The following is a 12,547-nucleotide window of genomic DNA, read 5'->3' on the forward strand; positions in this document are numbered from 1 at the left end:
TTTCATTCATTATTGTTAAACAATAAATATTTTTGTTCAAAGTGGTCAAATACTGGGACGTTTACCTTAATCATCTCTCTTTCTCTTTCTACATGTATCCGCGTTGTCTTTCCTCTAGACACCGCGCGTCCAATAGCAATATCGCATTAGATCGCGAGCTGCGACTGACGGTCGTTTCCGCGCGAGGCTCGCCCGAGCGAATTCGTCTCAGCTACCTATTTCTCCGTCCGCTCGTGTCTGTCCACGTGTAAATTTTTCTATCGATTACGTGCGTGCATGTGTGTGTGTGTGTACGCGGTGCCTCGTCGGCGTCGCCGTCGCGAGCGATTGCGAAATTGAGTAGCACGCACGCCCGCCCGCGCGATAACGCGGACATTATAATATTCGCGATAACCGCCGCGATAATTGCGATAATTGCGCAACGCGCGGTTCCGGCCGGCCGGCCGGGACGAATCCGCGTTTGGCGTTTGAACGCGCGTGGCCAACTCACAGAACACGGTCCTGTCCATGATGTAGGCGTCGCTGAGGCCAACCTTGACAGGATGCATCTTGTCCTCGATCTGTTCGACCACCAGCGGTATGACCGAGTAGACGAACACGATGTCGCCGTTCTGATGCAAGGTCACTTGGAAAGTGAACGCGCCGGCTTCTGGCTTGTCCTGCAGCACCACCTTCTCCCACTCGACGGTAAACGCCGTGCCTGCCGGGTCATAAAGGGTATGTAACCGCCGTGCCTCTCCAGCGGCGAGTCCTTCCGACTCGGACCTCGCGCCGGCACGCGACTGTTTTGCGCCGTTTCTTTGCGCCAGCGCTCGCGGCGCGGCGGGTTATTACGCTCGTTAAATCGTCACGCCGCGGTTGGTTTAAATCCCCCCCGTGCTTAAGGCCACGAGACGCGAACACCGTCACGACACGGCTATGACTCGACATGAGAAAGGACCGGCCGGGCTAGGAAAGGAAGGGTCTTGCAAAGTTGCATCCTTTTTAGCGCCTAGCGGCTGGCTTTGGTCGTTTCGCCGGGTCGCACGAACGAGTCAGCAGAGTCAAGTCGAGTCGAGTCGAGTCGTAGCGTGATGTGCAGAGCACGGCGGCGGGATCGGCAGGGCGATCCCGACCGCGCGATCGCAGGAAACGCAAGGACGAGCGCGTCCTTGCGAGCGCGAGAACTACTAGCGCTTCTGAGCGCATCCGATGACTCACCGTTGTCGGCGTACTTGACGTAGCTGGCGTTCGACAGGCGGGTGTCGAAATTCGCCATGAGCGGTGCGATGTACTGGGTGGCCGCCAGCCAGCTGTGCACGTACTCGCCGGTGTAGAGGAAACCGCCGGTGGCGATTGTGATGTTGCGGACCTTATGCCCGTAGAACGGGAAGTCGAATTTCAGCTTGACGGTCTGCAAGGTGGAAAAGCGCGCAGCTCAGCATGTTTCGCGAATTCGCCACTGGAGTCGAACTCGGCGAGCCCAATGGCCGCGCGAAAAGGCGCTTGCGAAACGGACAATCGCTCGGCATCGCCCGTCGATCTTTCCGTCGCTCTCTAAAGTTCTCGGACTGAGAACGCGTAAAAATGCGCTCGAAGCGGCGGGGAAAATGCTGCCACTCGGAGTTGCGAGAGTGAATGTTTCACCCGTATACTTGGAGCGGGTATTCTTCACTACTGGATCGGTTCGCGCGAAAGTTTCTTTAAAGAATTAGAAAAAAATGTCTGCGATTTTGAACGTTCCGTCGGAAATGGCTCGTCGATCGACTAAAGTCGGTTCACTCCTGCGGAACGGACGGAGTTTGCAGGTTCGCTCCTCTCAACGTCGAGCGGAAATATTTACTTGCGAGCGATTCGGAGCGGAGAGTTGAAATCGAACTCGACTGCTTCTCGAGCGGAATTTCACTCGAAGGAATTCCGAAGATTCTGCTCGCTCGCCAGATCAGACGAGACGTGCGAGACGTGCGAGAGCGAAGCGAGTCGCTTACCGCAGCGCGTCGATGACTCTGGCTGAGAAGATGGTTGACTTTGAGCTCCGGATGATTGTCCATATCCACCCAATATTTCTTGCAGACGTTCGGGTCGATGATGAAGGTACTGTTGTAATACTTGTGCGTGTCGTAGACCGTCTTGGTGATGTTGTTCAGCGAGAGCGTGGTGTCGGTCACGTCGGAGAACTTGCTGATGGAAATGTCGCCGATGTCGCTCTCCGTCTTGTCGTCCTCCGTAGCGTCCTCCTTCACCGCCGGCGGTTCCACCGTCGTCGTCTGGTTCTTATCGTCGTCACCTTGCCATTCCTTGCCGCTCGTCGCGTTGCTCCACATCGTGCGATTGGCCCAGACGTGCGGTGGTACTGGCAGCTAACGATAAAGGCCTTGTTATTGTCTCAACTAGGGATATATATATTACTATATACTATACAGCATCGCGGTCCTTTGGAACTCGGAAACTTCGAATTTCCGGAGCTTGCAGGCATTATATTCGAATGACGAAGTTTCAAAGTGCGGATAGGCGAACATTTAGATACTTGAAACCTTGACAACTCGAAAATATGTGCACACTGATAGAAAAATATAGTTTAATTAACTATAATTTCACTATATTTTATAGTTCATTTTGACGTCAACCATATTTTTATAATTCGTGAAACCTGCAGAATATAGTAGAATAAACACAAATATGTAGTCAATGATTGTCTTAAATAATTGTTTAGTTACTCTTACCACATATATGGTAATTTCTCATTCACAAATATAGTGAGATTTAATATTCATACAGTTACATCTGTCATCATTTAGCAAATATTCTGGTAATATTGACTATATGAAAGAGTTACTTTACTTACCTACCATTTTATATTTGTATCCGTACAATAATTTTAGTTTAACTTACTATAATTCTTAGTAAAAATATTATATGGTTGGTTATATTATGCCTTAATCGTAATTATTACCGGTATTATGGTAATACTTACTATAAATATGATATTTCGAACTATAATTTAATTACTATATCATTATAGTTCCAAATATCATATACTTTTCTCTCAGTGTGTGTGTCAAATATTCTTCCCTATACTTTACACAGATTTTTCTTCAAATTTAAAGAAAGATCGTCCTATAAATTAAATGAATAAAAAACGCTCTAGTCTCTCGACTGTGCTCGTCACACCATTATGCAGATATAATTAGACAGAGAGAGAGGAGAGAGAGAGAGAGAGAGAGAGAGAGAGAGAGAGAGAGAGAGAGAGAGAGAGAGAGAGAGAGAGAGAGAGAGAGAGAGAGAGAGAGAGAGAGAGAGAGAGAGAGAGAGAGAGAGAGAGAGAGAGAGAGAGAGAGAGAGAGAGAGAGAGAGAGAGAGAGAGAGAGAGAGAGAAGAGAGAGAGAGAGAGAGAGAGAGAGAGAGAGAGAGAGAGAGAGAGAGAGAGAGAGAGAGAGAGAGAGAGAGAGAGAGAGAGAGAGAGAGAGAGAGAGAGAGAGAGAGAGAGAGAGAGAAGAGAGAGAGAGAGAGAGAGAGAGAGAGAGAGAGAGAGAGAGAGAGAGAAGAGAGAGAGAGAGAGAGAGAGAGAGAGAGAGAGAGAGAGAGAGAGAGAGAGAGAGAGAGAGAGAGAGAGAGAGAGAGAAGAGAGAGAGAGAGAGAGAGAGAGAGAGAGAGAGAGAGAGAGAGAGAGAGAGAGAGAGAGAGAGAGAGAGAGAGAGAGAAGGAGAGAGAGAGAGAGAGAGAGAGAGTACTGATCGTCTTTAACGATAACAACAACGAGCAACCATCAGCAAACCATCACGACAATGAAATTATATATATATATATATATATGCATAATAACGTAATTGTATAAATTTCCAGACGAGCACTCTCGACTCCATCGGCCGGCTGCACTCACCGCTCCCGGGGCTGCCACGCCGGCAGCCGGGTTCATCGGCTGCGACACCGTCACCTTCTTCTTGGGATCCGGCTTGACGTCGATGCTCCCGACAGGAGCTGCAGAAGCTACAGTGGAGGATCCGTCACGGGAGTAAGTAACGTCCGCGGGCGAGGTCGTCGTGCTCAGTACAGACGGCTGCTCCGGCGGTTGCTGTTGCTGCTGCGGCTTCTGTTCCGGCTGTTGCTGCGGCTGCGACGGCGGCTGTTTCTCCGACGGCGGCTGTGACTCCAACCGCAGGTGCTGCGATTGTTCCGTCAGATCCTTGCTTTCGTCCTTCTGCTCGGTCGTCACGACGGACTTGTCGGGCGTCGCCCGTCGCCTCCTCGCGAGCTGCGCATCCCCGTCGATCAGCTTGATGCTCGACGGCCGAAAATTGATCGACGACCTGCCGCTCGACACGGCGTAATAGTAGGCTGATCCATCTGAAACGGAGAAGCAAGCGAATGTTTGTCATCGTGCGCTCGATGAAGCAGCTGGAAGAGAAGCCCACGACGCGTGCAGCAGCGGGACTCTTCCGGGGATGAAGAAGAAGAAGAAGAAGAAGAAGAAGAAGAAGAAGAAGAAGAAGAAGAAGAAGAAGGAGAAGTAGAAGAAGAAGAAGAAGAAGAAGAAGAAGAAGAAGAAGAAGACGTCGACGGCGGCGGAGTGAATCTTCACTCTTCTTATCTAAGAAGATGTCGAGATATCTCATGCGGATTCTATGCGCGCGATCTCACCTATCTCGATTCGTCCTTGGGAGCTCGCGCAGCAATTACGATTGTACGCGACGGATTATTGAATGATGACTCGTATCAATCTACGAGACATGCGCGCGGCTGCGTGTGCATATTACGCGCGCATTGTCTCCGGTTCGCACAGGCCGTCGTCGATGCCGCTCCGAGGGGATCGGACGCCCATTTAGCCGGCGCGACGGTGCGCCTGCAACGGCCGGCCTGTCGCCGGTGTCCGAGATCCAGTGCCATGAAACGCTTATTAACCTCGATTTCTACGTTCGCGATAGCCGCGATCCGGATAATCGACGGTTCGCCGGCGAGAATAGATGTCACGGGACGAGACATCTCTTCGCGAGACATGACCCGCGTTCGATGCGATTCTCACCCTTATCCTCCGTCGCTGCATCGAGGACGATATCCGCGCCCAAGAGTCGTCGATTGTTTTTTTTTCGCACATACGCGGAGAAAAATATTTGGTCGCGAACGGAGCGATCTTCCGGTGGACGATTCGAAGTAGGGATGGGCTTCGTCAAACAAAAGCATCGTCTTCGATTTAATCGATTATTAAGAAAATCGTTTTTGCGTAATCGATATTTTCTTAATATTTCCGATCCAGATTAGGAAACCTGAATCTCGCTCTGCTGGAATCGCCCAGCGCTGCAGGGCGCGGATGCACGGGAGACACGAATCTTGTATTCGTGTCGCGGATTGGATAATAAACAATACTCAGAATTGAAGAACACTGAGACTAATTTCTATTATCTATACACTGGTAGAAAAATATAGTTGAATTAACTATAATCTCACTATATTTTGTAGTTCATTTTGGCGTCAACCATATTTTTATAGTTGGTGGAAACCTGCAAAATATAGTAGAATAAACACAAATGTATAGTCAATGATTGTCTTAAATAATTGTTTAGTTACTTTCACCACATATAATGGTAATTTCTCATTCACAAATATAATGAGATTTAATATTCATACAGTTACATCTGTCATCATTTAGCAAATATTCTGGTAATATTGACTATATAAAAGAGTTACTTTTACCTAGCATTTTATATTTGTATCCGTACAATAATTTTAGTTTAACTTACTATAATTCTTAGTAAAAATATTATATGGTTGGTTGTACTATGCCTATATCGTAATTATTACCGATATTATGGCAATACTTACTATAAATATGATATTTTGGACTATAATTTAGTTACTATATCATTATAGTTCCAAATATCATATACTTTTCTCTCAGTGTACTTATTTGTAATGAACGAACTAATTGAACTCGCCATCGCGAGGAGAGTCGACGACGACAACCGAATGCGTGATTTTTCTAAGAAACGGAATGTCCGAGCACGAGCCGCCGAACTGGTGGAGAGACGAACAACCACCAACCGTTCTTACAAAATCCAGTCAATATATAATTTTTGAATTCGAGCAAGAGTGGCACGCCCAGATTGGTTGGCATTCAAAACATTCGTCGATTCTCTCAGATTCTCGAATCTTCGACGTGAACCTATTGTTGCCAAAGCTCTTCGGCGGAGCGTGCTCTGAGTTGTGACCTTATTTTTGTCGACGACACAATCGAGATTGCTATTACGTTGCCGATTGTCAACAGGACGATCGATGGCGCGTATAGCGATAACGGCTAAACGCTGCTCCCGCGGAGCCTCACGATATACTCGAGACTTCCAGACGATTCCCTTGCCGAATAGTCTGGAAGCCTGCTGACAATTTTACTTTTAATTCTGAACACTTAAAAATATCGATAATAATCGACGTTTTCGATCGATATTTGCCCATCGCTAATTCGGAGGTTGCGGTTAAAGGAACGGAAATTCTGTCCGAGTCGATCGGGAATCTTGGCAATTTAGACATACATTCCAATAACTTGAAGCGAAATTTCTGTATCGTTCATGCCCGAGTAGAAAATTGCTTCACTCGAGCCAATATCTTTCCAAGTGTTTTCCGAACGCGACCCTAAAGAACGCTGACAAACAGATCTCTCGTGTAACGTACGAACAAACACGCGCGCGTTACCGGGGGGTGCCGGGTGTAATATAATATCTGTTTTTCCTGCGACTTTCCTTCACGCCGCTTCTTCACGCCGGCGGCGAGTTAAACGCGCGCTCGCGGCGACCGTGCAAAACCCGGATCGGGATCAAATCGGAGAATGAAATCTAATCGGACCGGGTCCGATGGTCAACAATCCCATCGCTACGCTGCGACGCGCGTAAAAGAGCAGCGCGCGTGTTTAGAGCACTCGGTGGAAGGAGAGGGGGAGGGAGGGAGGGAACGGGAAGTTAAGCGGCACGATCGACCGGATAGAGCAATAATTGGCGTCGATCCGACAAATCGTGCAAGCTTGACGTCAGTGCAAACGCAAGCCGGAACCAATCGACCGAGGGTCGTCTTCGGAGAGCCTCTCCCTTCGCCAGCCCCGGAAAACTTTCCCATCTCGACGCGTCGCCGGTGTTGTCCCGCTCGGCCGGGAAACTCGCAGGGAAAAGCGCGCGCTCCTCGCGAGCGACAGCCGTTCGGCTTGGTTCGCCCACGCCCAGCGCCCAGCGCCCAGCGCCCACGCGATGCTTAAATTGCTCTCGTCGCTCTCGTGCGCCAGGCCGCGGCCTTTCCGCGCGAAACGCGTCGCGAGGAGACAATTCGGCGATCCGCAGCTCCGAGACGATCGCCAGCGAGGAGAGCGCGAGTCGTGTCCAGCTGATGGCTGCTGGCGCGAAGGAAGGCGCTTCTAAATAGGGAGAGAGTAAAACGAGGGAGCGCGGGGCGGAGCGGAGAGCGCGAGGTCTTGAGCGCTTATGAGAGGGAAGGGGAGGGAGGGGAGAGGAGAAAAATGGGAAAACGCTGCTGTCGCGTTCTTTCCTCGCACTGCCGAGCCCCGCCTCTGGCACCGGCCGCGCGCCGCTCCGACGTTATTATTATATTTACGGCAATTATCGCGCGCGGAGGTCGCACAGCAGGAAATTGCACGCTCTCGCGCAGGCTGGAGCTTGCGACATGCGCCAGAAATATTTGTCTTGCCCACCGACGACGACGACGACGTTCAATTCCGTCCGCCTCGAGCTCCGCTCTCGCGCTCACGCGCGAGTCCGCTCGCTCCTTTGTTCTCTCTCCGCGCTAATAATACTCGCGCTCAGCGAGGCAGCGGAGGAGCGTCGTGGGCACGACGCGACGTCCCGTCCCGGTTGCGGCGCTCGCGCGCGCGCGCGACGATATTCGCGTCCCGAACTCCAGCGAGTAAGGACGCGCGAGTCGTCACGGCCGCACCAGCTGCGAGGCTCCGTGACGAGGCCGCGTATCTCACGCGATGCAGCCTGTCGATCGATACATCGGTCCGACCGAGTCTCGACGTCTCGAACCGCCTAATTCAAATGCGAGCCGGGTGAGAGAAAGAGAGAGCGTCTTGGCGGGTTTATATTTAGGCGGAGCGGGTGAAAAATACCATCACTTGGACGCCGCGAAGAAGCGGCCACGAGCGGACGCGAGGGTGCGACGTGAAAAAGAGAAGAGGAGAGAGAGAGAGAGAGAGAGAGAGAGAGGTATGGCGGGGAGGGAGGGACTACGAAGCGAGCGGAGAAATATCGCGGGAGCGGAGTGGCGTCCCGCGATTTTTACACGCTCATCTGAGACCGCGCGATACGTGACCGGATTTGTTTTTTTTTTCTTTCTCCCGCCGGCTCCTCCGATGAGGGAAGCTTCGTTGCGACTCGGTTAAAAAGTGCCACGGACAATTAGCTTTATCGCTGGTAAATATATATCGCGTCCACGTCCCTGTTACCATTAACCCGATTATCCGAATTATCGTGCAGAAACATGTCGCTCGCGTGTTGACGAGCCTCGCCGCGGCGCGGCGGCTCCATCAGCGGTCTCGAAGGAAACGCTTCTTTGTCGCAGCTCGTTCTCACGAGATGGAAATCAAGCGGGACCTTGCACTGATAGAAAAATATAGTTGAATTAACTATAATCTCACTATATTTTATAGTTCATTTTGGCGTCAACCATATTTTTATAGTTCGTGGAAACCTGCAAAATATAGTAGAATAAACACAAATATATAGTCAATGATTGTCTTAAATAATTGTTTAGTTATTTTTACCACATATATGGTAATATATGTAATTTCTCATTCACAAATATAGTGAGATTTAATATTCGTATAGTTACATCTGTCATCATTTAGCAAATATTCTGGTAATATTGACTATATGAAAGAGTTACTTTACCTACCATTTTATATTTGTATCCGTACAACAATTTTAGTTTAACTTACTATAATTCTTAGTAAAAGTATCATATGGTTGGCTATACTACGCCTATATTGTAATTATTACCGATATTATGGTAATACTTACTATAAATATGATATTTCGGACTATAATTTAGTTACTATATCATTATAGTTCCAAATATCATATACTTTTCTCTCAGTGTGGTGCGTCGATTAGCGCAGAATTCCCGATAAATGAGCATTTAGCGGACGGCCGCGCGGATTAGCGTTCTTCGATTTGCATCATCATCCTCCTCCTCCTCCTCCTCCTCGCGAGCGAAAGGCAAGGAGCGAGCGGCGAGGTAGGAATTCTAACGAAGGAAAAAGCTCGCCGAGGAAAGAATGTCCTCCGTCGCGGTTCTTATACGCGTGGAAGAGACTTCGCGGGGGGGGCGGGATCTTCGCGAGTCATCTGAGGAAGCTCTCAGCACTCAGCGAGTGTCAATCGTGTCTTCTCATATTCGCGTCGCAGCGAGCCGCAGTCGAGGTTGACGAACGAAATGCAGATCGTGCGAATCGCTGAATACGAATAGTATGGCTTCCATCAGATCGGCCGGGCGCGCGGCGCGCGCGACGAAAATAACCCTTCTCGGAAAGACAGTTCGCGTTTTACCCTATATCGAGCGCGCGCGCACGTCGTGTCCTCGTTCTGGATCTTTTTAAGGAGATTCACAGCGCTGGCGACGACGACGACGACGAGTCCTTGAATGCAATCGCGACGATTAATTAATCGCGACCGCTAATGACGAATTGCTTGTGAACACCTGAGAACCCTCAGTCTCAAGTGGAATGTTCTCATTTTCGCTTTTGTCGCAGGACAATCTTCAGTTCCCATTACGTGACCATCGCGGAAAACCGCGCGGCGCGCCGGCATTCGTCATTCCTCGCGGCGCACTTCGCGGCGCACGAGCGCGTAATTGCGAGTAAAACGCGAAGCGCGTTTTCCCCGGCAACAGGGCGCGCCTCATTGATCGCGCGGAGACTTCCCGCTTCCTTCCCTGTTTCGCTGTAATCGGCGATATCAGTGCGGAAGCGGCGGGACAATGTCAATGCTGCTGATGTCGCGCGATCCTCCGACGTCAATTAGACCGCCCGCGCTCGAGGACGTTCCAGCAGATGAGCTGCGCGAGGCGTCGTCGCGCAAGCAGCACATCGCGTCGATTTTTTGAAAGAAAGAAAGAGAGATTAAAGAGAAATTTTTCTAGAGAGAGAGAGAGAGAGAGAGAGAGAGAGGAAAGGGGGAAAAGGGGATGGAGGTAGGGAAGGAGGGATCTGAAATCGATATGACGGAATGTTTTCGAGCAATCTATGACAAAACATCCGTCTGATGGATGATCCTATCGGTGACTCGCGTCATCGGCCAATTCGCCGCGGAAAAATCAGCCGGTCAGATGTCAGAGATTGAGAAACAGCGCGGGACGAAAACGCGCAAACAGCTGCGGAGCGTCCGCTGGATTTTTCCCGCTTTTTCGTCTACGTTCGCTGCTTGTTTCCGCGAAGTGCCGCCGCCGCGAACGACGATCTCGCGCCGATCTGCATGAGACGCTTTTTCAACAAGGAGGACAACAAGACCGAGGCGAGGCTGCGTTAATGATCCGATATGTTAATTATCGCTATTTATAGCGATGACGTTCGTCCCGTCCACGAATGTACGTCTCGCGATATTTATCCTCATTATCTCGTAACTTCTTTCTCTGTCACACGTCTCTCTCTCTCTCTCTCTCTCTCTCTCTCTCTCTCTCTCTCTCTCTCTTCTATCTCGATAAAAATGCTTCATCACGGACCACAGCCGCCCATGATTTATTACGCCGTCAATGTGATTTATCATTGTATTTCCATTATTTTATACGCGAGTCGCGCGTGAAGAAGAGACGCGATCTGCGGGAGATCGATTCCAAGATCTGCTTTTCTCTCGGAAGAATGGAAAAGTTTCGTCGCGAAGGGAGACTCAAACGCGCGCGCATTGATCGCAAATTCTTGCAACTTCCTCGCGCCACTTAACGAGTGGACAGAGAACGACTACGACGCAAAATTCAATGACTTTCTATGCGTGCGATCTTACGCGGCCGTCCTATCGCAGCCGGCCGCTTTCGAATCCCGAAATAATGGCGATCCGGTCCGAGAAAAGCGCACACGCGTTGTCCTAGATAACGCGACCTCTCTCTCTCTCTCTCTCTCTCTCTCTCTCTCTCTCTCTCTCTCTCTCTCTCTCTCTCTCGCGGTGAAAAGTCGGATGAAAAAATCCGTCCGGGGCCGGGTATGCAAATGTTCCGCGACGACACCAAGTGTGTGCGCTTATGAATGCTTGCTCGAGATAACGTCTCCCTCGTTTCCCCCTTCTTGCTCTCTCTCTCTCTCTCTCTCTCTCTCTCTCTCTCTCTCTCTCTCTCTCTCTCTTTCTCTGTCGTTAAACGCGCAGATGGATTGACTTTAAAGGCCTGATAACTGATAACGAGCCGAGTGGCTGAAGAAGTCGGGAGAAAACATCCGCGCGAAAGAAGAGACACGAGAGACTCTCGCGAGAACATTTCGCGGAAGGATTCGCCGCGCGAGGATATTCCATCGACGAGCTAAGCTTCATTCTAATGTATTCGTCGTCCGTGTGTTGCGCACACAGAGACACATCGCCGTCTAGCTGTCGTGTATTCAGCGACGAGTTTCGCCAAGGACGTCGCTAGTTATTGCCATCGATAAGATCGCGATAACCACGGGTCGATATTTAAAGTTTCAACCGTCGTTGGAAGGACGTTCAAAGGTGGTCGCGGGGAACAAAGTATCGGCGGCCGGCCGGGTGCGTCATCTGATGCCATTTGCTTTCGCCAATGCCAAATACAAGCGCGCATACATTATGATGATCACGGACGCGGTGTTAACACGCGCGAAGGAACGCGCGGTGTATCAACGATTCTCGTTCTCGACGAGAGGAACTTCGACACAACACACATACACACACACACACACACCGCATCTCCAGACCTCTCACCTTGAGGAAGCGACGAGCGAGGCATGCGCGACGATGTTTACCGGCGAAACAATTTTATCCCGCGGATTATGTCTCCCGCCCGCAATCATGCCGTTTACGAAGATTACGGCGCTCGACGCGCGGCGCGACATTTTTATCACCCGGTGCCGTCGTTAAGTGTGCGCGAATAACGTCGTGTCGGGCAAACAATCACGTTAATGCCGACACAACACTGCTGGTTACATCGCTAAATTGTCATTAGCGTGACTAGCGCGTTAATCGCGACTTTGGAGGCCTGTCTCGCGAGAAGTCGCGAGACAGATTTCCGAGGAGTGCCTGAGCGCGCGCAGCGGACAGACTCGCTCGCTTAATCGGCAAGATTTGCGTGACTAATCCCGCAATCGGTGGAACGCGCGCATCCACTGGCGGCGCGGGCGCGCAGGACGAAGCTCGAGGAACCAGTTTTTAAGACGTGATTTCACGTGATTGGACCCCCCCCCCCCCCCGCCTCCCCCGTATCATAGGCGAAACCCCCATAAAAATAGCTCTCGCCAGGCCAGAACCCGTTCTCCCGCGTCGCGACGATTCGCGACTCGGGAAAATGCACGGGCTATTTTAAGGTAAGCCGACATTCTAGACGCATTTCGTCGTCTAGCAAAGAAGAATATACAGGGTGCTAG

The 12,547-nt window shown here is 50.3% G+C and overlaps 1 protein-coding gene across 2 annotated transcripts in view; it reads right to left on the reverse strand.

Moving 5' to 3' along the window:
* l(1)G0289 (plexin domain containing lethal (1) G0289) overlaps positions 1-12,547 on the reverse strand; it is a 37,651-nt gene that overhangs the window by 6,327 nt on the left and 18,777 nt on the right. For both annotated transcript variants that reach the window (XM_011137024.2, XM_025297125.1), the window contains exons 2-5: positions 3,860-4,323; positions 1,968-2,339; positions 1,201-1,393; positions 491-700 (exon numbers count right to left, since the gene is read on the reverse strand). In XM_011137024.2, the coding sequence (XP_011135326.2) occupies positions 491-700; positions 1,201-1,393; positions 1,968-2,339; positions 3,860-4,323 (1,239 nt within the window). The remainder of the gene's footprint in view (positions 1-490; positions 701-1,200; positions 1,394-1,967; positions 2,340-3,859; positions 4,324-12,547) is intronic.

This window comes from Harpegnathos saltator, unplaced genomic scaffold, assembly GCF_003227715.2.
Source record: "Harpegnathos saltator strain DR-91 unplaced genomic scaffold, Hsal_v8.6 scaffold170, whole genome shotgun sequence".
Lineage (NCBI taxonomy): Eukaryota > Metazoa > Arthropoda > Insecta > Hymenoptera > Formicidae > Harpegnathos > Harpegnathos saltator.